This window comes from Monopterus albus, unplaced genomic scaffold, assembly GCF_001952655.1.
Source record: "Monopterus albus unplaced genomic scaffold, M_albus_1.0 scaffold171.1, whole genome shotgun sequence".
In the NCBI taxonomy this organism is placed as follows: Eukaryota; Metazoa; Chordata; class Actinopteri; order Synbranchiformes; family Synbranchidae; genus Monopterus; species Monopterus albus.
This window is the reverse complement of record NW_018128051.1, coordinates 274,954-301,652: the sequence shown is the minus strand read 5'-3', so window position 1 is coordinate 301,652 and position 26,699 is coordinate 274,954. Positions and strand designations below refer to the sequence as shown.

Below are 26,699 nucleotides of genomic sequence, written 5' to 3'. Positions count from 1 at the left end.
CTGCTCCTTGCATAAGCTCAATTAGTGATAATTACCGAGTGTAAACCCTTAGTCTGTGTTTGGTGTGATTTCCAATGGGTAGCTGGCCTCTTTGATGATCCTCCATGAACAAAGCCCATTGACATAGAGAGGAGCCCACCCCCCCGAACCTTCAGCCTCACTCAGTGTGCGATTGTGTTTCCAGTCTAACTACACATCTGTCCACTGATGCACAGCCTGCACCTTCAGTTGTGGTTTCCTGCATGGCACTTTTTTTTATATGGAAGTGTCACTTTAAAAAAAAAAATCACCACCACAAATCTGATATTTATTCAAGATGTTTTTTATAAGACCATAACTTACAACAGCTTTTTAGATTTAAAATTTAACATCACGTTTGTGGGAAAACCAAGCAAACACAGCCCTATATTTGGCTTTAGTTGTGTCAGTGTGTGTGTTACAAGACACACTGCATATGACAGCTGTATGTCATTATTTGTATTTAGTACTGTATGTGTTTTAGGGGAAATACGGTGTAAATATTTTAGTAGGCATGACAAGCAAGTTTTACCGGGTCACTAGAAATGACACAGTGAACACAGCAGCGTTGCTGTCAGCGTATCGCTACAGTGTTCACTTTTAGTCATGACCAACCTCACACAGTATGTTTGGACACTGAGTTTTGTGGAAGACTAGAGAAGGAGCATCTATGGATGTTAAAGTTAAATTTTCATCCTGTTTATTGAATGTATATGTGTATTTAATAGATATTTTTGTGCATTTTTGTCTTTTTAAACTCTCAAATATCTGTATAGGCCTCAAATACAAGACTGGGTGGGGCTACCAAACAGCACTCCTGACTACTTTAAAGTCAGTTGATGAGTTTCTAATTTTGTGCCTTTTGTACATGAAACTTTTGACAGTCATTCACTTGTATCCGCCCCCATTTCATGCCTTTTGCTTGTCTGCTTCACACGGTATGCTTAAAGTAACCATCTTGCTGCTCTTCCAGCTACTGAAGACGGTGTCTGGGTTACAGCCGCAGGGTTCTCCTTTTTCTTCATCATCTAGTCTATCATCTAGCCTGATATCTGAGAAGCTGGATGTCTCTTTTATTGCCAGTTATAGCTCCACATGGGTGGACTATGACAAGACGCCCACCTGAGAGTCGCTCTGTCTTACCGCTCGCCTAAGTAGTCTCCGATGACAGTCTTGTTGAGGCCCTCGCCTTTGTACAGGAACTGGGCGATGTCCTCGGGAGTGTGCTGAAGGAGGTCGTTCTCCAGCAGGAACTGGATTCCCTGGAGACGAAGCGAGGAGAACAGGCTGACTGTTCATCTCAGTTGAAGACAGAATGGGTCACTCGTCACACAAGCTCAGAAAATCAAAATTTCATACAACTACAAAATCAAAAACAACATGGAAGCGTACCTTTTTTGGATCCATGTTGAATTTCTTCCTGCCCATGGCAATCTGTTTGTTTCTCTGGGATGTTTTACTGAAACACATGACCGTAAACGTAGAGATTTAATCGAGTGGCTCCACAAATATGAGAAGACAAGGCAGGGACGACCTCAGGGACAAACACCGACTTCTCTATTGACAACATGTGTGAGTGCTCTACAAAGGCATGTGCTGTACATTGACCGTCAATGTTTGCTTTATGTAACTGTTGGTCTGCTATTGTACACATCATATAGAATGAAGCGATTAACATTTACTCAGAACAGGTTTAATAAGTTAATATTTTATCTACACAGCCAACCAACTTGGTTTCACTATTATAACAGTTTGGCTACAGCGTAAAGTCCCGTCCTGTCCAGGTATATCCTGCTTTATTCACATCTGACCTACATCATTCAAAACAGGAAGCGCTTCTGTAATCCAACTGATGTTTCTGACCGAACATGCAAATCACAACCAAAATGATCATGATCATGACCGAACATGCAAATCACAACCAAAACAGAGTTCATGATAACACAATTCCAGTGGTTGTTACTTGGTACGTTGAGAACCAGTATCAGTGTTATTTAGGGCTGTATCATTTCTATGGAAATCTGTGGATTTTAGTGATAAAGTCATGATGAACAGGGTTAATTTTTAAAGGACTTCCAAATTAATACATTTATGACTGCTCTGCTCCGATATAGCATTTAGACTAGCATGCAGAGAAACGTTTGGACATGCTACTATATAAATATGTGAAAATATACTTATTTACTGCCGTTCTAATGTAGTGCAATATAACAACTCTGCCTTTATTTTACCTTTAAGAAACTCACAATGTTTTGTTGATGCTGGCACAGAGGGGTTAATTGAGGCCTTAGGTAATGATGGTGCACAAACTGCACTGCTGCAGTAGATGACAGCGCAAAGCATTTTGACTTGCCTTTCTCCAATGCATGCCAGCTGCTCGATCTCCGTCATGACCTCTGCTATCTCCAGCTTCAACCTCTGACAGCAAACAGTGGGTAAGGTAAAACAAACTACAGGAAAAGGATTTATGGCATAAAAAGGACTAAGAATGCACTGTGTGCAGTAGAAAACTGGGCATGTAAGATGTATTGTAGGTCACTTTGTTTTACTTATAGCGTGCATATAGACGCTATAGTGCTGCAGCAGATACAGCAGACAAAAAGAAAAGGTTCAGAAATAAGAACACACTGTACTCCTAATTATTATTATTAGACAGTTTTACAGTACAATGATCTACTATCACTCACTATTTAAAGAGGGCCTCACAATAAACATGAAGAGCTTAAATGTATGTGCACCATAGGAGGCTGGCAACTGCAATTTCGTTGTACTCTGTACACTTGAATCTACTAATACAATAGGTGAACTTAATCAGAGTTCAAATGCACTGCTTACAATCGGAGGCTTCTGAGATGAAGTTCAGTTATACGCTGCATGTACTGTCTATGCTCATAGGCCCAACCACACACCTCAATATCGTCGAGCAGCTCTCTCTTCCTGCGTCGGATGTTTGTCAGCTCGTCCCTCTCTTCCTGCGACAGATCCTCGGGAACTGAAACACACAACAGAGAAAACACAGACCTCAACTCTCATTTGCACCAAAAAAAAAAAAAAAAAAAAAAACACAGCACAAGTAACAGAATTGTAAAAAGATGAGTGAAAACAGAAGTGAGCCCTAAATCCAGTCAAGTACCTCTAACTTAAGGAGTTCACAGGACAGACAGACAATCAGCTTGAAGATTCATCCACATCATAAAGTGACAGGACTGCTGTTAGCGCACTGAGTGTTGTCACTGCATTCTGCTGGTACATGCACAAATCAAGAGCGTGCGTGTTCATCTTAATTAACGAGAGAAATTGAGGAGGCGAAGGGTCTTAATTATTCCACTTCAAAGTGTTTTTCTCCTTCTCGTCTCCATTTGGCTCAGAGAAATTTCTATTAATCAAAAACTAATCAAGATCAAGCCGTCTTTCACTGAATGTGAATCCAACCATTTAACACAGCCTACAACCCTTTTTCCCCCAATCACTGGCTCCCAGTAAACAAGCAGAAAACGGAGGATGCTTCACTCTCTGCTCGGTGGCTCCAGCCTCTTGCTGTCTCGGTCTCTATCTCAATCTTGTTTTTCAAGCTTTACTCAGCTGTCCTTCCTTTCTCTAGACACACTTTATTTCTCAATGTTCTCCCTCTTTCTGTGCGACCTCGCTTCATTAGGCCAGTTTAGAGACAGAACATGCAAACCTCTCAACAGGAAAATGGCCTGTCGAATATCACAGCTGCAGCTTTATGCCTACACATAGTTAAAGGAAATATACATCACTTGTTATTTTCCCTGGCAGGCGGGGACCTGCGCTAATTAAAGTAATAGAAGGTCACCGGGCTCACGAGGAAGTACTCAGCACACTTTTAATCTGACAGCTTTTAAAAGAGTTGTGTTCAGTGGAGTGTTGCTGTAGATGGTATTCACATTAACAATGAGCCATCAAGTGCTTTATAATTTAGTTATGTAATCCTGGAGCACAGTTATGAGGTCAGGTAAACCGTGGGAGAAGCAGCTGAGGGATTTCCTTTGTGGGCCATGTTCTTAATAGACAACAGAAGACAATGAGACAGAGTATGAAAATAAAGATGTTAATTGGCGCCTCAAACCTCTGGCTAAATGTGGATTTAAAGCTAATTAGTGCTCTTGATAAGTTTCATGGCTGCATATGCTCTTTTACTGAGCAGTGTTTTCCAAATTTTTACCCAACATGCAGTAAATTTTGGAAGGAGCACGTGTCTGTCATGTCCTACATCCTATCTCAAACAAAAAATTTTAGCCGGACTAAAGGAACCTGGTACTAAATGACTGAAGGTACAGAGACCTTTTCATTTGATTGTTTTCTACTTATTCTTGTTCTGTTTTTATTCTATTTTATTGTTGTGCATTGGGGGCCACTATACTGGAGTCAAATTCATTGTATTTTTAACATACTTGGCTATACATTTTATGACTGAATGACTGATTTTATGCCTCCACACCGTCAATAGCAACGGTCAGAGGCATTATATTTTTGGGTTGTCCGTCTGTACATATAACTCTTGTGAATGCAATATGTCAGGAACACCTTGAGGGAATTTCTTTAAATTTGGCACAAGTGGTCAGAAGTCAAGGTCAGTGCCCCCACTTCTGTCCCGTACCCATGAATATGAGTGGCTATCAGAGGCCAACAAATGCAAAGCAGTAATTCTAGTTCAACAGGTGTGATATGCACATTACAAACAGCTGAGACAATTAATTGACAAGTGGAGCAATATTTTAACATCTTTCTCTCATCTCAACTGAATTTAATAATAGCAATAATTATTTAGTTTTTATTTATTGACATTACATGGCCTGGAAGATTGATCAACAATCACAAAAGCATTAAAAACCAACACCTAGATAACTAGCAGTTTAATCAATGGCAAAAAAAAACAAAAATCATTAGTTGAGGCCATAATGTTAGGATTTTTCTTCTTCTGTCTTTTTGAATAATTTGCTCAGAGGAAGATGATGCACACATGGCTCCATGTTTTCTATTTGAGTGATGCTGTGCATTAGTTAATGGAGATGCGTAATGGATGCAACAATGTGCATGATTACAATCTTGATTCATTACAAATCTAATGAAAGGCAGAGGATGTTCCCATTAATAGCAAAGCACTGCCATCATCCTCCAGTCCAAGTCTCTCTACTGGATCTACTGTATTAAAGGCTGCGTCTTTGAAACCACACATTTGATAACAGAGAAGGCCAACACCAGTATTTACATCTCTGTTCCAGTGGATAATCTTGTTTACTGGTGTGGTGGGGGCTCTTCCACAGAGGTGGTCACCAATTACATTAACACTTTCCCTTGTGACCTTTTATGACTCATTCAGGAAATTAGTGTCTTCAGCAGGCACAGAGGGAACTGTGGGGTCAAAGCTAGTGGCTGACTCCAACCAAACACATCCACACTTGAATGACAATCAATTATGGTGTGACCCACAGTTTCAGAGCAAACAGATGGCCTTGGAAGGGTCAGATCATCCAGTAGTGATGTAGCAGTATTTGGTGAGGCGCTGATTTATTAAATGTGTGTTTTTCAGCTAAACATGCAAAACTAGACCTGAACTCATATTTAACCTCTACAACATCTAAAAGAAATCACAGCTCTCAGCCCACCACTATATCGAGTGGTGGGCTGAGAGGGTCCGGAGAGTTTAAACACCATGTGCCAAACAGAACAACAGGCTCCACTAGTTTCCCCCTTAAAGAGAAAATCCCTCAATCTACTTTTGGGAGTAAATCCCCTGCTGCGCCTCACACTCAAAACTAACAACTGTCCTTGACCACCCACTAAAACCAGAGGCTTTCATGGCATTTAAACTGATCCAGAGATACCCTAACACGCACAAACCATCACCAATCTTCATCCGTTTCATCATTTTGGTTGTGAACCATAGAAGCTGTTTGATAAGACAGTAAAGAAAGAAAAAACATCACCTTGAGAGTTGATTCAAGAACTTCCCTATAACCAGTGCACATATCAGTTGTGCAGGACAAGCTCAGAGCACATAGCCAGATGCTGCCGCCGACCAGCCGATGCCCAACCTACTTTGCCCCAGTGATGCTGGATAAAATAATGTGACAGCATGTGTAGCAGCATGTAATCTAGTGTAGCAGTCTGCAGAAGCATTCTGTCTCTGAGGCACAAAGTGGGAAAGCTGGGGCATCAGCACATGGGCCACTGGGAGGAAGAGGGGGTAGGTAGCAGCTGAAAGGCTTGGCACACAGGGGTGTACATGCATGTGTAAAAAGCAGGACAGGCCACGTGGCATTTACTGAGTAAGACAGCTAAAAGTAAACTGTAGTTGTGTTGAGATAATAAACATTATATGTTTCCTCTATGAGTTGTCACAAGCTTTTGACTTATCTGTGTATATCTGAGGAATTATCCGTTGTGTACACACCCACCTACATTACTGGGATAGAGATCTACAGTAGCTTGCAGGCAATTTGGAAATCTGTATCAGCTGGCTTTCAGTTCTGTGCACAACAATGAAAGATGCTGACAAAGTGCAAACAGCACCAGAAAGATGCAGAAGAGGAGGGTCAATCTGGACGACTGGCACCATTTCCAACTTTTCAGTGATCAGCTATGTCGAACAGGAGCTCCGTGTTAGCCGCCTGCCTGCCAGTCCTGGAAGTGTACCTTCCTGTAATAACACTGATCCCATGCACTATAAGATCAGAGCAACCTTTAAAGAAAACAGCTACAGAAACAACCCACAAGATTTAAATAATTGGTCTCCCTCAGTATTGACTAAAGTCACTACAGTGGATGGATGAAGTTAAATATCAGCCTGTCCCGTGGCGACCTGCTGGATCAAAGACTTTCTATTAAAAGCAGCTCTGTTCTCACCAAGACAGAAAAGAAAATATACACTTCATCCTAGAAAAAGTTCCGAAAATGAACAAAGCGGCAGGACGTTTTATGAAGGTGAGAATGAGCTTGGTGTTGGTGCTGTTCTCAGTTTCTATCGAGCCAGAAGCCAAGAAACACACGTCTAGCCCGCAGCCAGCTGGACCCAGTTTTCTCTTAACTCTTCTTCCACTGAAATTAGGTGTGGATTACTCCAACACAGTACATCTCTGCTGCTAATGTCTGTGTTCCTGCCCAGCTCCCACTCACTGAATTTGCTGTGCCTTTTGTCACCCATCTGCTCTCTCTGTCTTGCACTTAAAGAGCTCCCCATTTCGACAGCTCCAAGCAATAATTCCTAGCAAACAGTACCTCCATTCACAACAGCAGAAATGTTGTCTTGCTGACAAACACACCTACAATGTTTTGTCTTCCAATCCACAGACCCAGACTACCATGGTGATGGGAACATGTTGGGAAGCCTCCCCAGTCTCTCTCCTAATCAGGTCCATATGTAGTCTCGACACTTAAACAGCGCCGTTTGTTACAAGCTCCGACTCAATCCCTACACACATTGCGCCAGTGCTGTCTATGTTGGTGTATTTGCCTTGTTGCATGTGGTATATGTACTGTATGTTTAATCTTCTAATATTGCACCACAAAACCCATAATCTTGGCAGTCAAAATGAATTTCTGTTCTTTCCAAGTCTCTCTTTAAGCCTTTAAACAACAGAGTCAGCCTGCCGGGTCAACCGACGAAATTGTAAAGACTATATTTTAGCATCTGTGTCAACACCCATAAGAGACACATTTCACTTAAACCAATGCAGACATTTAATTTCAGTCTAGTGAGGTGCTGTAGCCCATTTGGAAGTGAATCCAAACCAGCTCCATGTTTTTATGGAGGAAATTCCTTCTGGGGCCAGGTGGAAAAAAAAAAAAGTAAAGTACACACACATATTGTACCTCACAGGCTTTTAAAAGGATTTATATAAATGCAGGATTGGTGAAATTGGTATCAGTGAATTATCGTTTTAAAGAAATAGTTTGACAGTTTGAGAATTATGCTTATTCACTTTCTTACCAAGAGTAAGAGGAGATCAGACTAGAACTAATGTACATTTAGTCATTTTCGTTTTTTAGGAAAATGGTAGTCGACCACCAAAATAGCTGCAGATTCGTTATCTGATCCTACTAATAGACACAGCTCAAATTTATTTTACTTATAAGCAGTAGTGCAGTCGAGTCATGAAGCCTCGTGTCCGAGTCCAGTCACAAGTCCGAGTCACCAAAGAATAGCCAAAGTCCCTGTTACTCAAGTCATCACAGTCTACATTAAAAACAAATGACACAGCTCTCATCATTTTAAAATGAGTTTTTTTTTTTTTTTTTTTTTTACTGTGCGTGACACCATAGCCAAACATAAAAATGATTTATAGAAAGGCAAAGTGTATGCTTTGGTGGAAGTGTGCTGGATACAGTATAGTGTAGGTGAACAGGTTTTAATATCAATATCTCTCAAGTCCAAGTTGAGTCACGAAAATCAGAACTCAAGTTGGACCTGGACTCGAGTATTATAATATCGATAAGCAGATTCCATGTGAAGCATATCTTCAGGGTGTCATTAGGCAGATAAAACATGCAGATGCAGAAAGAAACAGATGTGTGAGCTTTATGTTGCCGTTTAGCACCAAGCCAGCCTCCCAGGCCAAACTGAAGCTAGAGAGGAAGCCCTGCTCACCCCAAGCCACTGTCTGATGCCCTCCCACACACTCTCCTGCAGCCACAACAACGACTGTACCCCAATCACATGTCTTACTACTCTCCCTCAAAACTACAGATACAGACGCCAAGAAATCACAGTTTGTTAACTCAGGTTCAGGACACAGTTTTTCTTTCTATAGGAGATATATTATTGCAAAAGACCATTCAGGGTTTTGACCTGTGACACCAACACTACTCTAAGTGCGCCATTAAAACGCCCATACAGACAAAACACTAGAGATGGAGTCAGATATGATTTGTTATTTTAGCACATACACTCACACGTTAAGTCCAAAGAAAATAGAGAATAGAAGGAAAGGCCTTTCCCCTTCAACGTTTCCCACGGTCGGATCGAGAAAAGAGTGCTGATAGGCAGAGTGGGTTATCACGGCACTTACACAGGAAATACGGTCAAGGAAACCTCACAGGACCCCATGAACAAAACATTTCTGTGCCTTTTTCTTGGCATCTGTACTTACAAGCACAAAACGTGTTTGTTACGAGCCTCATTCATCACAGACATCTTCATTCAGGCTGTAAAATTTTAAAGATGAATTATATTTATTTCAGAGTTTTAATATGCTTAATTCCCAAAACAGCCTTTTGCTCAGCCCACATTAATCCCTCGACTGAAGTATCACAGAGCTGCTATAAAGCGGAGAGAATACAAAAAAGCCAATTGTTAAATTCATGGCCTCCATCCAGCCGTTCAGTGAACTGCTTCCAAGCCAATTTCTGCTTGTGTTCTTTCCACGTCTTGTTCCAGCTGTGATGCTAAAAATAGACACATGAGTAACAAAAACATTCAAGATTTCAAGCCTGTTGCTGATTTTTATCCATTTTGAAGCCAGACCCTGTCTGCTCTGTAGCATGTAAAGTGATCAGAGAAGCGCCAACTCTGATTAGTGAGTGCAGTAAACATGGACTAATGAATTCCATGCTTGAGCTGAATCCCACAAATAACACACAGTGGCATGGTTTCATTCAACATTTAGCTAAGAGTAGCAAAGAAATGGGGGTCCTATGTGCAGGTTAGCCTCACCATGTTCCAACACCACCAATGCTCCACCAATGTCCCTCACCGAGAGGATAGGTTTTGACCAGCTAAAACAGCCGTTAACAACCAAGCGGCAACCTCTGATGTCGAGAAATGAAGCCAATGTGCAAGTGCCAAAACCTGCAGTTTCTTGAATGGCCACTTGAGGCTGTCTCCGAAAGGGAGTCAATCCCCATAGACTCCCATGTTAAATTGCCCAACTTTGCAGCAGAAATAAACATGTTTACAGCCTGGTACAAAAAATAGTTTAGGTCTCTGTGGCTAATTTCCCCTTCCATGGCAGGTGGGAGGGTCCCGCCACTGGTGGCTAACTTCCTTCTGGCCATTCAGCCTGCCCCCGCTCCACTCACGCTCTCACGCTCTGCCTCTTTGTCCATTTTTAGATTAGACGCAGCAGGCGGAGTGAAGCACTACTAATTTGACAATGGCCAGACTTGAACTTCAAAATCGCACTGTGACATCACAGTTGGGTTTGTCCAGCTTTTATATTAAGTCAGTGGTAATGGATTTGCGATTTGGTGCTTTGGTCAGACAAGATGCCGGAATGTGAAATAGCAGGAAAATTCCTGGGGTGCATGTCTGAAAGGGAGTTATAATAACAGCTTAAACCTGCTTTTCGTTTGGCCACTTGATGGAAGTGTAACAAGCTGTAAACAACATTTTATTAGCTTCTAAAGTTAATATGGAAAATATGCTAGCACTCGCGTGCAGTCCTTTCAGCTCTGTTTGTGATACCCACTAACTCCTGCCTCTTCATTTGCTAAATGCTCTAATATGCTCACCAGCTAGCCGCCAGCTGGGTTTGCAATTTGTTGCTGGGTGGTGCATCTGGGGACGACGCTAATAAAAGAGACTGAATCAAAATAGTAGAGTTGTGGACTGCACAACCAAAATAACAACCTTAGAGACAATAAAACTATACACCGATGAAGACAAATGCAGAGCTTGGCGATAACTCTGTGGTTTCATCACGATAAGCAACTCCATTCATATTAAAAGTAGTCATGTTGACTGTAGAGATATTAGAATTTAAAGAAAGATTAGAAAGGAGCGTATGCCCAAGGACTCGAGGTAATAATATATGTATGGGTTTTTTTAAGTTGATGGAAACATAAAGCTGAAATACAAACACATTTGGCCATGATACACTAATCTGTATGAGCTCTAGGTTCATGAGCTTCTACTCTAAATTTGACTGTAGCTCCTGTAATTGACTGGCAAAGACAAATTTAGCACCACATGCCTGTGTTTATTCCAGCATGTGCACGTGAAGAATGTTAAGTGAGGTGTGCAAGTCAGCAAGAGGCACATTTTGAGTGAGTTAACAAGAGCTCTTAATTAGTTTATCATTTACATAGTTATTTTAATAACTCACACAGTGCTGCACATGATCTTGTGTCATATGTTCCCAGTTTGATCACAAACGTGCCACTATGGTCTCTGACATTCTGTCACATGTTTCAGAGACCGCTCGCTCTCAGTGGCCTCAAATGTTTATGGTGGACCTGTAGCAAATGTGAAAACTATGAAGGGTGCTTACCCTCTATGCTCAGTTAATTTCATGGCAATTTGCTCACAAAAAAATAATATAATTCACTCTCTGCGGACCATGAATATAGACAGAAAAGGTCATGGAAATTTGTTGAAATACAATGAAGGTGTAGATAATAATTTACAAGCATAAAGAGTAAGATAACAGAAAGACAGGAATAGTCTTGTGTTAACTGCACCAGAACCACTTTACACAAAAAGTTAAGATGTGGGGTAAAACCGGGTTATTCACACTTCCATTCAAAGAGACAAAGCTTCTTGGTAAAGGTATATTCAAACTGTTCAAACATGACAGTAATGTTAGAAATGGGAGGAAGTTCAGATGAGGGTCTCTTCTGGCTCTGCTTATCTCTCAGTTTAACTGACAAACTGTTATCAGACAATAGCCAATTGTTTACACTAAGGCCTTCAGCCCACGAGGCGGTTTGGATTATCTGCTTGGAAGCATGGTGCATGTATGCTTTACCACCATCATATAATGATGGATATGAGACTGAGCTGAGGCCACCCTGTCAGCAGTAGCCTAATCTGGGTTACACATGCAGCTGCACAGGTTCAGTTCATTCAGTGTAAAATCAGTCCCCATCAGGAATGCGGCACTAAATACCCAGTTTATGACCAACATTTTCAAAATCCTAACATTCATCATATACAGTGCATCATTACAGCTCATCTCTGGCACTTACATGACCTTACAGGCTAACCTCCACATATAGTGTCACTAATGAAATCTTGTACAATGACCCTCTTTGAACTTTAAGGCATTCCTCCTATTAATATTTCTCAGTATGAAACAATTAGTCGATTAATCAATTTGCCAGTGAACAGAAAAGGAATCCACTACTTTGATAACTGACTAACTGTTTAAGTAATTTTGTTTAAAGCAAGCATGGAAAAAGTCTTCTGGTCCAAACATCTCGCATGTGAATATTGGCCACTTTTTCTTGGGCGCTGGTCATAATAAGTATTTTTCTCTATTTTCTGACATTTCAAAGACAAAAGAATCATGAAAATAACGTGCATACAAATCAATTCGTACAATAAATGTTAGCAGCAGCCCTGCCACACTGTTTTCTCTTATTAGTGTCTAAACTATAATATTTCCTATGACTTCAAGAGTGTGTCGTTTTTGTACTAAGATTATAATATTTGTACTAGGTTAATCTCCTATTCCATTAATGTGTTTATATTTTGGGAAAAGCATGTCGCTGGAGCCTGGTAGGTCTGTCCTCCATATGGAAATGTGAAAACTATGAAGGGTGCTCACCAGTCATATCTTATCAATTTCCACCAGTTTACAGACTTCAAACGGTGCAACAAGATAGTGAGGACTTCAAAGCCTTAAAGCAAGAACCAGACAGATGTTAAAGGTGAATGCATGAAAAACAAATTGCCGTGGTTTGATTTCAGTATTTCTGTACAAGGACTCACCTGCAAGGACATGTAGACCAACATATATTTGTGTGAAATGCACCTTTACTAGCACGTTTTGAATCTTGAATTATTATTTATCCGTTAGGTCTGCAAAAACCACAACAGCCTGGCTTTAAAATGCCTCCATCTCTGTACAACCGTGTTCCCTGACTCACACGTCCGTCCATCCGTCCATCCATCCCGGTACACGGGCTGAGAAGGAGAGGGAAAAAGAAACAACCTTACCGTGAGTCTCTTCATCCATATTGATTGCAGCTGTGACAGGACGGTCCAGCAGAAGGTGTGTTCGGCTGAAACCTCACGGAAAATATATTTTACTGAGTGTTTTCAGCGAGGTTTTCTTTCCTTTCACTAACAAGACGGAGGAAGCCGGTGTTGTGTTGACAGACATATGGGTGAAGTGGACTGTCAGCAGCGAAATGAACAGAAAAACAGAGGAAAAAAGAAGCCGCAGTCTGGGTGTAAATTAAAGGGTGCTTCTTAATTGCAGAAGGGATATTTCAGAGGTGTATGCCCACGACATGAGACAGCAGCAGCTCTTTTCTCTGTCTCTGCCTCATCCTCAGTTGCTCCGTCTGCATTCACGTTACCCTGCAAGCGCGACTACGTCATGAAGCCCCGCCCCCTGCTAACTACACCCAGACACCTACACTCACTAAACACACAGCAGGCCAGCTCCAGTCACACTGTAACGTTAACAGATCTGTCTACATTAAAGCTACAGTATGTGATTTTTCAAAACCTGCTCCAAAGCCTGTCTAACTGTGGGAGAGGGGATGTCGAAGGCCCCTTTGACCCATAAACAGCACAGCCAGTAGGCTCTAACAGGTTTTGAAATTATCAGTTATTTCTGCTTGATCAGTAACTTTTGTTGCATTCTTATTTATGGTATTGTCATAATGACAAATATCTGAGGAGCTGGGCAGAGCATGGCAGAGTGTAGCTGATCGTAGCCGGGCATAGTGGAGCATGGAGAGGAAGTGCTAGGTGGAGAAGAGAGGAGTGAGCTGGAGCTTCATAGTGCTACCTTAAGTTATATATTATAGCTTTAATTAGAGCCTTTGGTTCATATCTGCCACTCTCTGCAGTGATCAGGCTAGTTGCACTGATCCAATATTTTAGCCAACATGTTAGCACCAACAAGTAGCAAAGGTTATCAGAAGCGGTTTTTGGTAATGGAGGAGCTTTTGGCAGCTAAAAATTTGGCTGAAAAGAAATTAGATAAAGTAGTTTTAACATTACACAGAAACAGTTTCATTATTTGTTTCATTTATGATCCACACTTATGGTAAACTGATTCCACTGTAGTCTACAAAACATCTTACATCTCTAAAAGTCTCTAAGTATCTGTGTTAAAGTGCTTTTCTAATTCTGACTTCGTACATCTGCCCCACACCTGCTACCAGTGATGCACGCATGACCACACCATTGAGGGCTCATGGATAAAGATATTTCCTGACTGTCCCGGCCCATCCGAGCCCATGACTCACTGAAACCTTTCCGAGGAAGATCCCGGCCACACCAGCAATGATGTACTGACGTGGGGAATACGAAAGCAAGACCCAACATGTGGTCCAGAGTTCCAGGAAGGGAGTTGTGCTGAGGACTCATTGTGCAGCACTACAGGAAGACAACTGAAGAAAGTTATACAACAGGAAGTGATTCAATGGGTCTGATCTCCACTGCCCTCACAGTGTTGTGAAATCTGATCTGATCTGTCCCTTTACATTTCCTTTTGAGGGTTTACTCACAACCTGCAGTTTATCCATACTGGAAAATATTACCAAAAATATGTGGCTTAACAAATTTTAAATGTGTATGTTTGGACAGTGCAGTATGTTCAGATAGTTTATTTGAATCGGAATTGTTTATTTAATATATGTATATATATATATATATATATATTTCCTGCTTCCTAAGGCCGCCTGCTGGCAGTACAGCCAGGCTGACATAGCTGATGCATGTAACCATTGTTTCATGCAGAAGGAATTAACTTAGTGTTACTGGAAAGAGTAAAGCACAAATTATATTTACAGAATTTCCAGTCAGTGCACATTTGTTCAGCATGTAACAGACCTACAAATACACATACACAAACTGGACTACGTAAGTGTAGTGCAAGGAAGCAAGGGCGTAGGTTTGATCTCAACATTGCCAGGGACCCCCACCCACCTAGAGCCTTAGCTGAAGCACTGAGGACATACTGTACATGTTCCCTCATCAGTCTGCTGTGCTTCTCTTGCCTGATGCTGTTTCTGACATAATAATAATAATAAAAAAACTGAATCCATTTCTAGCCTATACACAATGATGAGTGATTTTGGTGACACTACTGTCTAACAGTAAAGTTATTGAATATTCTTCTCAAAATTACACAAACGCATAATTTTTCCAAACTAAGTGTTGTAATGCAGTCAGCAAATGATCATTAATGTGTGAAATGATTTTGGTGACACTACAGTATATGAGTGAAGTTACTGAATATTTTTTATCAATAAAGCCAAACATATTTTTTCTAACTAAGGGTCATAGTATAACCAGCAGACAACCACTGATGTGTGAAATAATTGTTGTAACACCACACTGGGTAAAAGTAAAGTTACTGAATATTTTTGTAGTAGGCCTATCTCTTTTTACTGCTACACTTTGTAGATGGGGTGGCATAGTGGCGCAGTGGTTAGCGCTGTCGGCTCACAGCAAGAAGGTTCAGGGTTTGAGCATGTTCCCTCCAGGTACTCTGGCTTCCTCCTATAGTCCAAAGCCATGCAGCTTAAGTTGACTGGAGACTCTAAATTGCCTGTAGGAGTGAGTGTGTGTGGTTGTCTGTCTCACGGTTTCTCTTGTTTTTCCCCTCAAAGGTTTCAGACTTAAATAAATACTGACTCCACAGCACTGGTAGTTACAATTAATTTGTGGCATGTTCCCATAAATTCATCATCACACCCACTCAGAGTCCTGCCCGCAGCCAGGAACCAAACTGAGTTGGTTTCAGCATGATTCTTTGTAGGCTTGAGGGAGAAGTTACTTTGCAATGTGACATCTTCATCACCACTTTTTCCCCTGTATTTTTGGCTGCATCTCTCATTGGCGTGCATAAAAAGTAAAGGGGATTTTGCTTTAGGGAAGTTAAGGTCATCAGTTTAAGGAATAATCCTGTGTGGACCAGTACAAGATACTGTAGTAGAACCAAAAAAAATGTAGTCCATCATACAATTCAGTTATTCCCTCTAATACACTAGTTAATTTATCTGTTGCTGACAGTATGTACAGCATTTAACATTTGAAAATGAAGCTTTTGTCTTTCAAATGGCAGAGGAGATTGGCCAAAAACCATCTTGTGGGTGAAATTAAAACTATTTCATTTCAAGCATCAATTTGAAACAGAAACAAAAAGGACAGAAGATGCATGCATCCGCCTTTGCTCGGCTCCCCGTCAGGTTCATCAGTGTGGCAGTCTGATTTTCTTCCTATATCCTCCAAGCAAGCTCATCCAAAAATGTTGTGCCCTGAACTTTTGATGCACTCATCAAGGAAGCGGCCCTGTGCTGTGTGGAACCAGATTACTCCAGGTCATCTCCTGACTGCCGTCACACAGCAGCAACACTGTAAGAAAATAACCTGCTTCATGACCCATAAACTTATAATGAGGTACATGCTGGCCCATAGACCTTCAGAGATTTATTATGAAAGATTCTCATTTACTGTGAATAATCAGACTCACTGATTATTCAGTACCTACTCAGCCCTCCAGCTTTTCTTTTTGGCACATGATGAAATATTGGTCCCTTGAACCAGAGAACTAAATCAATAAAATAACATGCTCTGGATTATGCCTGGTCTACTAGTGAGTGTTTAATACTCAAGTCCAGAATTTCAGGACTTGTGACTCAAGCACTGATGACTTGGACTTGAGCACTGACTGCATTCAGACTTGGAAGTTGACTTGTACTTCTTTTTTTCTAATAGGCCATAATAATTTGGCCCAAGACATTGATATTAAGACCTGTTTACCAGCACCATGCTGTATTCAGCACACTTCCATCGATGCATACACTCTGCCTTTCTATAAATGACCTTTATGTTAAATTGCTGAGCAATATGGTGATGCAAAGAAAGAATGTTTGGAAAGAAAATTTGGAATATAAAATGGTGAGAGCTGTGTCCATTGTGTTTAATATAGACCTTGATGACTCTGACTTGGGTAATAGGGATTTGACTAGGACTCAAACTCAGCTTGGACTCAACTTGGACTCAAACACTGGGGACTCAAGATGATTCAGACTCCGAGGTTTAGTGATTCGACTACAACTCTGCTACTAGTAATGATCTGGTACAATAAATGTAGCCTTCTTTTGAAAATATAACTCAAAAATAGTATTTATTGTTATACTCAAAGCTGGAACAAAAGAGAATAGATCATCTGAGTGTGAGCCCGGTGCTTTTCTGAGGAATCCTGTGAAAACCATCTGCAGCAGTTCCACACACGTTCTGCTAATGCAAACACACACGTAATGTGACACACTTCCTTCCTCACAATAGCTAAGAGAGAGTGAAGCGGACAACTCCTGTACAGAACGGAAGAGAAACTGGAGAAAGAGAAAAACACACACAGAATGAGAGGGAGGATAAAGGAAAGTTGTACGATGTTTCCAACTAGGAGCAAAAGTGCTGCAGTTTTGCTGTTGTTTGGCCTGGTGGCTGGAAATTTCCCATCACATCTACCAGACTCACCAGTTTATTTGATTGCATCTTTGTAAAAATGACTCGAGATGAGGCTGGACACACAGCAATCGCATCCATCTCCTTTCATCCCACGACTAAAGCTTTGCATATGCTGCATGTCCCTGCTCGTGCAGAGTGAAGAGCTCCTCAAAAGAGCAGTTTATTTTTAGGGTGCCTAACATCGGCTGCCTCTGGCTAATACACAAGCTGCACAGAGCTGCCTGAAACCAACCCGAAGTAAACCATATATCCTTTTGTCACAGCTCAACATGCAGTCAAATAAAAGGTTTAGGGAAGCTTGAAGGGAGCATCTGGAGGCAGTTCACAGCTTTCCAAGTAAAAAGGAATTCATGTTTTCCTGTTGAAACTTTTTCCTTCGTTGTGCAGCTGTACTTGCAAATTTAGTTATGGAATACAGTATTTTTGTACATGTACATTCCAACTGCACTAATCAGGCATAATTCTGCAAATAATTTTGAGAGATCCATCAGTTGTTACAGACTGAGCTGCTGAATGATTTGTAGCAATGCCAATTGGATCATATTATTGCAGGCTTACAGTGATCATGTGTGAAGTAAATGCCAGAGATTCAGCTGGGCTCAGCTTTATGTGCTCAGTTCAGCTACAATAACAAAATTCAGGGAATAGCTTATGAATACACCGATCCTTTAGTTTTTATCTCAGTAAAAGAGTTAACTTCCTCCACATTTTGCGAGTGTAGATATCCTGTGGACTCGACACTCCCACGTTGTGAGTGTCCTCCTTACATTCAAGCGCTGATCGCCTGCATACTGTCAGTCTGACTCATATGCAAATGAGAGCACCATGGCAGGGGTCATTAAATCTCTGTGATTATTTAGAATTGTCAAACCTAATGATTCAATGAAATGACTCTGAACTGCAGTTTGAAAGAAGATGCATATGGACTGAGGACGATAGGGAAGCATGAAGAGAGCTGCGCATTGCAGTGGACAACAAAGACTCACTAACAAAAGCTATTTAATAGCAGTTCCAGCTTGTCTAAATGTCTCTCCTCCCATCTCTGATCTGAAGCACTTGTCATTGCCCCAAGGGCAGCTGTTATAGCTAGGTAACACAGAAACACTCCCAAAGGCAGAGCTCCCACATTTATCTTCAAGTGAAACAGTTTAAACCATAAAAACTCCCTTTAACTTAACCATAAAGCAATTTATAATGTAATCAAATGACCCCTTTGATTGTGTGTTTCTTCCACTGACTATCAGTGGCTCCACTGCTGAAGTGTCACTGAATGTCAGAGAGTTTTGATCCATCAGTTTCAGACAATCTGCCTCAGCACACAGGTCTAACCTATCAATTCTATCAAAGCAAAACCATGTACATGGGATTTAAAAAAATAAATAATAAAGTAATGCATAAAAAACAGTTGGACATTTTGCTTATTACTCTTACTGTTGCCAGTATGAACAGATTTCTAAATGGCGACAGAACCAGATTAGCTGTTTCCAAGCCTTTATGATAAGCTAAAATAACCTGCTGCTGGCTCCAGCAACGTTCTCTGTGCAGAGTGAGAGTGGGGTTGGTCTTCTCATCTAATTCTCAGCAAAAGAAAAACAAATCATATTGCCCAAAATGTCAAGCTGCTGCTATAAATGTGAGATTAATTAAACACAAAAAACCTACTACACAGCTGGGTCATGTTTGGTAAGACAGCTAAAGCAGATTTTTTTTAGCTATAAAAGTATCTAAACAAGAAGCAATGATGACAGTTCTCAAGCCATGTCAATTCAGTTAATGTCACAGAGGCTAAATCAGCCAAACCTCAGTCATGTGCACAGTTCAGAAAACTGCTAATTAATGAAAATGTCCGTAGGGCAACCTGGAAAATAATGACAACAAATGCCACATACACAGGCGTGCAAAATGAGGACCACAACCTGTTACTAACCAACAGTGATATGAAGATAACTAGATGGAAAGCAAATGCTATTAAGTTGGATGTCAAAATTGTACAGTCTAATTTGACTAACCGTTGAAATATTCAAGATTTATTTGGCTCATTACTAAATTGTACATTTTTTTTTCTTTAGGATGTGTGAATACTGCCTCAGGGAAGATTTCCCCTTTAATGTCTTTTCTCAGTGTGCTAGCCTAAGGCCCCTCATTGTGACTCTGCTGTGTTTTACAGCCTCCCTGATCTACCAGCGACAGGCTTGTTTATCCTTCATTAATCTCTCTTCCCTGCTTTTACCCCCCACTTAATGTTGAGGTTTATCCTATTAATGTGTGGTTTGCTGGATAAATCCTCCAATAACATAATCCAGAGTCAAGGTTTCTAATGTGTGTGTGTGTGTGTGTGTGCCCTTATTCACATTGTGGGGACTTGGCCGTCCTTGTGGCTTGTCCCTGCTGTGTAAATCATTGAATTATAGGGCGACAACTTGGTTTAAGGTTCGGGTAAAGTTAGGGTTAAGCTAAGGTTAGGGTAAGTCGACAGAAAATGATGGTAAGTAAACATAAAGTCTCCACAAGGAATGAGAACAAGCATGTATGTGTGCAGAGCATTAGTTGCCATGGAGTCAGTGATTAAGTGAAGGATAAATAAAACCATTACAAAGGCAATGGCCATAATGGAAAGAAAGTGAAGAGAGAGATTTACAGCTTCTCCAGTTGGTTTTAAGACATACAACTGTAAAATGCTGCTCTCTAGTGTTCAGGGAGAAAATCCTTGAACTTGAGAACAAAATAGAGACCTGGCTGCTTGAAAGGATGAAGCTGCATTAATTTGACCATAGGCCATGTTTTGCTGTGAGTGCTGGTACTGATATGGGCCATAAAAGTAAATAATCTGTTTTGTTATTCACACTTTACACATTCAGGGTCAATCCTGCAGTTTGTTGGTATAATAAATATTAAGTAATTTTATTTCAGTACTGCACTTTACTTGCTTCTGGTTTCAGTCTGCAGCATTTATAGACTAAATTAGCTCCACCTCGACCAGGTGGAATGTTGAATTCTTCTTACACATGAATGCATCATCAACAATTATCCAGTAATATGGAGTATAACTATATAACTATCATGGGCTACGCTACTGCACTGTAAATACTTTTACTTTAAGTAGGCTACAAGGTGCTGTCAGTACTTCTGCACTTTTACTGAGATTTGATGTATTTTAAACATGGAGCGAGTACTGAACAGACCTGAGCAGCACAGGCCCAGGGGCCGAAGGGGTCAGGGGGCCCCTAGACCAGAGTACAATGAAGGAACTGTTAACTTCTCTGTTGGAAACTCAGTGAAATGACTACAAAGCAACTACAAAAAGCCATCAAACGATTTTAAAAATTATGCAAAACAACCCTGTTAAGAAATACAAAACTACTAAAGATAAAGAAAATCACTAAAAAGAGATGGAAAACAACCCCAACATTACAACAACAAAAATATGCAACAACAAAGACACAAAACAGGTTTTTAAATAAAAAGTGCAAAATGACTATAAAGAGATGCAAAACGAGTAAAGCCGTACAGGGTGCCATGCAAAGGGCATGGCACGGTTATGACCGGTAGATGGCAGGTTTAGCGCGCTCCGGTCTGACCGGATATGACTAGCAGCTTCCAAACTGTGGGCGTTTTTCCCTCAATCTTGACTCCAGTTTTTTTTTCTTGGGTGTTGCCTTCCGCTGTATAACTTTGGAATTTCAGTAGGGTGTTGATGAGAAAGAGGGACGAGCCGTATAACTTCTGCAACGTTTCCAACTTTTTGGACCGCACTCGAGGCCCTTCTCCAGGTTTACGCGGTACTTTTCAGGCGACACGGGAAAGCTTTATTTTAGCCGCTGTTAGCTAGCTAAGCTAAACGACACCGAGGTGCTGTAACGCTCGTTGGGTTTATAGCGAGAGAGCCGTCCGATGCAGGCCATTAAGTGTGTGGTAGTGGGGGACGGGTAAGTTAAACCGTCGATTTATTCTTGTCTTGACCTGTGATACGTCCATATTAGACCCACATAGTAACCATTTAAGGCTAATATAGTTGTTTTTGTTGACCCAGTTAGCAACAGTTGGCTAGCGGCTAACAAGCCCCAGATAAGATGCCAGCATGCGCGACAGCTGTTGTTGTGGCTGCTCCCCGGTCCAGCTGGGTCAGACACATCTATCCTCAGGCTCCGGTTCATAGCTTGTCATTTATTTGTCCTGTTGACAGCTCGTCCTACACTTAAACTGTGGCTCGATACTGTAGCTATTGTACATTTGTTGTGTAGTTTTGTCAGCCATAGTGATGATTTGTTTGGCCCCGTTTTGCATCAGAATAACTTATTTATTCTATGTCAAAACGAAGACGAACGACCATAGTAGCTCCATCACGTCTTATAAGAGCTGAGAGATTATTAATTTAAATAATGATTAACATTTAATCAGTTTACCCAATAATAAAGCTGTGAAGAATTTGTGATGCTAAATAAGACAGCAAAAGAAGCAAGTCTGGCATCTGTATCGAGCAGATGTTCTCTTTATCTAATGTATTTCTGAAAAAAGTTTTTATATTTGTGGCAAAACCAATTTTTACTGTACAAAATGACTCGTACATTATCAAGGCGACATGTGTGCAAAAGCAGTTTCAAACGAGATGAACAATTTTCCTTTTTTGACATTAAGGCCATTTTTCTACAAAATCAAAAAATATGTTATTCTCTTTATAAGAGCTCTGGTTGCTTATAATTTAGTAGAAGAAGAGAAACCACTAAATGAAAAAGTAATGTCTAAACCTTTCTGATTACACACCAAATTTTCAAACATCCTAGCACAAACTGATTTTATATTTCTGGTAACCTTAATATACTGCAAACATCTGTTCCTGCTCAAATTATACAAGTTACACCATCACACATCCTGGAGGATAAACCTGTTGCACCTGGCTTGTCCACCTGTCAGGAAAAGCAGGTTAAACCTAGTGGCTGTAGTCTTTAGCTCTCCTTATTGAATTTTAATGTTGCCTCCTCTTCCTCCCTGCCCCTTTCTCTCCTCTTAGGGCGGTGGGTAAAACTTGCCTGCTCATCAGCTACACCACCAATGCCTTCCCTGGAGAGTACATCCCCACAGTGTAAGTAACATACCCAGGACACTCCTCATTCCTGTTTGTGGTGTGAAGATGGTCAACAAGTGGAAATGTGGCATGTTTGTACGATGGTCACTCGCCCAACAGTTGCAATGGGAAAGTTGTATTTTGTTGACAGATTTGTTGAGGAAATGTATCGCTGTAGTCACTGTATTGTAGATTACGATGTTGTAAATTACTGTATGCTTAACCAGAAACCTAATATCCACCTCCCTCCATACAGCTTCGACAACTACTCGGCCAACGTGATGGTTGATGGGAAACCAGTAAACCTGGGCCTGTGGGATACAGCAGGACAAGAGGACTACGACAGGCTCAGGCCACTGTCCTACCCTCAGACAGTATGTATTCTGTCCACTGTGCTGCACAGACTAGTGTCATTCAGACAGTGTTAGCATTGCCAGTGTTTATTTGGAGTTATTCACTGGCCTGACAGGCTTAAGACAGTCTGTTCACTCAGCAGAGTAGAGCCTTGTATCTATAGTACCTAGACACTCTCTGGAGGATGTGAAAAGGAGCTCTTGTTTGCCCTCTTTGTCCTCATAACAAACTGGCCTCTGTGCATATGACACAGATTCAGATTTGTCTACATTTATGGACATTTGTAATTTAAGTCAGTAATGTATTCTGTCTGTTTATATTCAGCATCTTGGTGCTAATTAATTTCACCGTTTGGTTGTGGTTATTCTTGTCACAGTTGTTACAGAGTGCTGATTACATTTTTAATGTCATATTGATGTTTCATTTTCCTCTGTTCAGGATGTGTTCCTGATTTGCTTTTCACTAGTCAGCCCAGCTTCCTTTGAAAACGTCCGTGCCAAGGTGAGAACAGCTTGCTCTCCATCTGTGCACTTTAACTCTGCCAGTAATGGTAATATTAGTTTCACTTTTTTCCATGAAATCTCACGGTCAGATCAGCTTGGGTGGAGGAGTAATTTATTAGATCTTGACAGTGAGCCAGATCTGGCATTTCAGGCAATAGACACAACTGTAAAAGTAGCAGATACATGTTTGAATTCAGATCCTAAAAGAGTGCTTGAGTTTAAAAATGAGCTTCACTAAAAGGTAAACACTTTCCCCCTAGTTACACATAACTTTAGTTCTAGTAATAACCTCATCTTTGTCAAAGGTCACATCATGTTGAGTTTGGATAACAGCCAGGAACCAGAGGGACATATTCTCTTAGCAGCCCACCCACATTCCACGCTTTCTGCCCTATTGTCCATCTGCTTCCTGTATCCTCTTAATCTGTCTTCTCCCTCCATGCAGTGGTACCCTGAGGTGAGACACCATTGTCCCAACACACCCATCATCCTGGTGGGCACCAAGCTGGACCTGAGAGATGACAAGGACACCATAGAAAAGCTCAAGGAGAAGAAACTGTCCCCCATCATCTACCCACAGGGCTTGGCCATGGCTAAAGAAATAAGTCAGTTTAGGCTCGACACATCCACTAATACATGTTTAAATCAATGTATTGTCTGTTAAGGTTTCAACTAAAGGAGCCAAATTTAAGGAGTTAGTGACATGTTTCTAAACCCTTAAAATACATCAAGAGGCCACCGATTCAGTTACATTTTGTGATAACAACATTGTGCACATTTAAAGCTGCATATACTAAGGTGCCTGTGTGAACAAGTGTTTGCCCCCCTGTCAAAACACTGGTTTATCGCACCTGAGTTCAATTTCTCTAGCCACACCCAGGCCTGATTACTGCCACACCTGTTCGCAATCAAGAAATCACTTAAATAGGACCTGCCTGACAAAGTGAAGTAGACCAAAAGATCCTCAAAAGCTAGACATCATGCCGAGATCCAAAGAAATTCAAAACCAAATGAGAAAGAGAATAATTGAGCTCTATCAGTTTGGAAAAGGTTATAAAGCCATTTCTAAAGCTTTGGGACTGCAGCGAACCACAGTGAGAGCCATTATCCACAAATGGCGAAAACATGGAACAGTGGAGAACCTTCCCAGGAGTGGCCGGCCGACCAAAATTACCCCAAGAGCGCAGCGACAACTCATCCAAGAGGTCACAAAAGACCCCACAACAACATCCAAAGAACTGCAGGCCTCACTTGCCTCAGTTAAGGTGAGTGTTCATGACTCCACCATAAGAAAGAGACTGGGCAAAAATGGTTTGCATGGCAGAGTTCCAAGACGAAAACCACTGCTGAGCAAAAAGAACATAAAGGCTCGTCTCAGTTTTGCCAGAAAACATCTTGATGATCCCCAAGACTTTTGGGATAATACTCTGTGGACAGACGAGACAAAAGTTGAACTTTTTGGAAGGTGTGTGTCCCATTATGTGTGGCGTAAAAGTAACACCGCATTTCAGAAAAAGAACATCATACCAACAGTAAAATATGGTGGTGGTAGTGTGATGGTCTGGGGCTGTTTTGCTGCTTCAGGCCCTGGAAGACTTGCTGTGATAAATGGAACCATGAATTCTGCTGTGTACCAAAATATCCTGAAGGAGAATGTCCGGCCATCCGTTTGTGCCCTCAAGCTGAAGCGAACTTGGGTTCTGCAGCAGGACAATGATCCAAAGCACACCAGCAAGTCCACTTCTGAATGGCTGAAGAAAAACAACATGAAGACTTTGGAGTGGCCTAGTCAAAGTCCTGACCTGAATCCAATTGAGATGGTGTGGCATGACCTTAAAAAGGCAGTTCATGCCCGAAAACCCTCCAATGTGGCTGACTTACAACACTTCTGCAAAGATGAGTGGGCCAAAATTCCTCCACAGCGCTGTGGCAGACTCATGGCAAGTTATCGAAAACGCTTGATTGCAGTTGTTGCTGCTAAGGGTGGCCCAACCAGTTATTAGGTTTAGGGGGCAAACACTTATTCACACAGGGCTATGTAGTTTTGGATTTTGTTTTCCCTTAATAATAAAAACCTTCATTTAAAAACTGCATGATGTGTTTACTTGTGTTATCGTTGACTAATATTTAAATTTGTTTGATGATCTGAAACATTACAGTGTGACAAACATGCAAAAAAGATAAGAAATCAGTAAGGGGGCAAATACTTTTTCACACCACTGTATATAGATTAATTGAAAAAGGTGTCACTGAAGGGCATAGAAGCACCACAATATCTCAAATATAGTAACAACATGCTTGATTTTGGATTAGTTTCTTGGATGAGTTGAAGGAAATTATAAATGTAGTAGAACATGAATCGGACCAGTTTTATGTCTTAGCATTTTATTACATTTTTCATTTCAGTTGGTGGGTGTGTCAGGTGTTGTTGAATGATGTTCTCTGAACCCAAAAGCTTTTGGTCATGATGATCCTAAGTGTTTCATTTTTGGGTATACTGATTTATAATTTAAGAGCATCCTGTTAGTTTTAAAAGCATTTTGTTTGCTTATTTTAAATCGGTTCCTAGCTGCCATTTATAATGTGTTTAAAAAGCCATGTTTTTTGAAACCTTGTGCACTTTGTGTAGCCTAGAGTGTGGAAGAATTCGGGTTAGTACAATTATAATGTTATACTGATAGAAAACACCTGCTACTTATCCTAAGGTTTAAAATGTTCTTAGGACTGAATGATAATGACATGCAAACAGAAACCCTTTGGTTTACTGACTTCGCCTTCCTTTCCTCTGGCCACCAGGTGCAGTGAAGTATCTGGAGTGCTCTGCTTTGACACAGCGCGGCCTTAAGACAGTGTTTGACGAAGCCATCAGGGCGGTCCTGTGCCCCCCACCCGTCAAGAAGAGGAAGAGGAAGTGCAGTCTATTGTAACAGGAGAACCACAGGGAGTAGAAATTACAGGTGAAGTCAGAACTCACCTGCTCGAAGAAAAAAAATGATTAAGCCCCCCAAATCTCCGCTCACTTGCTTATATATAAACTCTGGTAGGTTATTGACCTCCATCTGAAAGAACTTGACAGATTTAAGCAGCGCTGAAGGTTTTTCTGTCTTATCTAGCTTCTGGTGCTTACAGCTGTTGAGTCCTTTCAGACCGACACGAATGAAGCGACATTGCTAGGGCCTTGGGGAGCGTGAGGCTCGGGGGACTTGATTTGGTATCTGGGGTTGTTTTAAGGAGAAAGAGGGAGGATTTTAAACAAAACACATCAATTTTCTCAGACAGCATGAAGGAGACACTACACAAACGTGAATTTATCATGAAATTTGTTGTAGATTTTAGACAACAGGACATCCTACACTGCACTCTT

At 41.0% G+C, this 26,699-nt stretch overlaps 2 protein-coding genes across 3 annotated transcripts in view; one reads left to right on the top strand and one right to left on the bottom strand.

Moving 5' to 3' along the window:
• LOC109969161 (cytohesin-3) overlaps positions 1–13,349 on the bottom strand; it is a 24,105-nt gene extending 10,756 nt beyond the window's left edge. Inside the window, exons 1-6 of one of the 2 annotated variants that reach the window (XM_020615859.1) lie at positions 12,692–12,866; positions 12,528–12,600; positions 2,928–3,010; positions 2,372–2,436; positions 1,411–1,477; positions 1,162–1,280 (exon numbers count right to left, since the gene is read on the bottom strand). In XM_020615859.1, the coding sequence (XP_020471515.1) occupies positions 1,162–1,280; positions 1,411–1,477; positions 2,372–2,436; positions 2,928–3,010; positions 12,528–12,534 (341 nt within the window). In that variant the 5' untranslated portion in view covers positions 12,535–12,600; positions 12,692–12,866. Of the gene's footprint in view, positions 1–1,161; positions 1,281–1,410; positions 1,478–2,371; positions 2,437–2,927; positions 3,011–12,527; positions 12,601–12,691; positions 12,867–12,919 lie in introns of those variants that run through there. The other variant, XM_020615858.1, reaches the window with a different exon arrangement.
• Positions 13,350–20,981: 7,632 nt separating this feature from the next.
• LOC109969180 (Rac family small GTPase 1) lies at positions 20,982–26,693 on the top strand. Its single transcript, XM_020615894.1, has 6 exons — positions 20,982–21,342; positions 22,425–22,496; positions 22,735–22,852; positions 23,271–23,333; positions 23,781–23,940; positions 26,132–26,693. Exons 1-6 carry the CDS (start codon positions 21,308–21,310, stop codon positions 26,260–26,262), a joined length of 579 nt encoding a protein of 192 aa, XP_020471550.1. The 5' UTR covers positions 20,982–21,307; the 3' UTR covers positions 26,263–26,693.
• Positions 26,694–26,699: the final 6 nt, after the last annotated feature.

Excerpts from the sequence above, each read along its gene's own strand:
- LOC109969180 (XM_020615894.1), top strand. The coding sequence starts at position 21,308 with ATGCAGGCCATTAAGTGTGTGGTAGTGGGGGACGG. Across the intron at positions 22,853-23,270 it reads CACTGTCCTACCCTCAGACA|GATGTGTTCCTGATTTGCTT; the intron begins GTATGTATTCTG and ends TCCTCTGTTCAG. Across the intron at positions 23,941-26,131 it reads GGCCATGGCTAAAGAAATAA|GTGCAGTGAAGTATCTGGAG; the intron begins GTCAGTTTAGGC and ends TCTGGCCACCAG.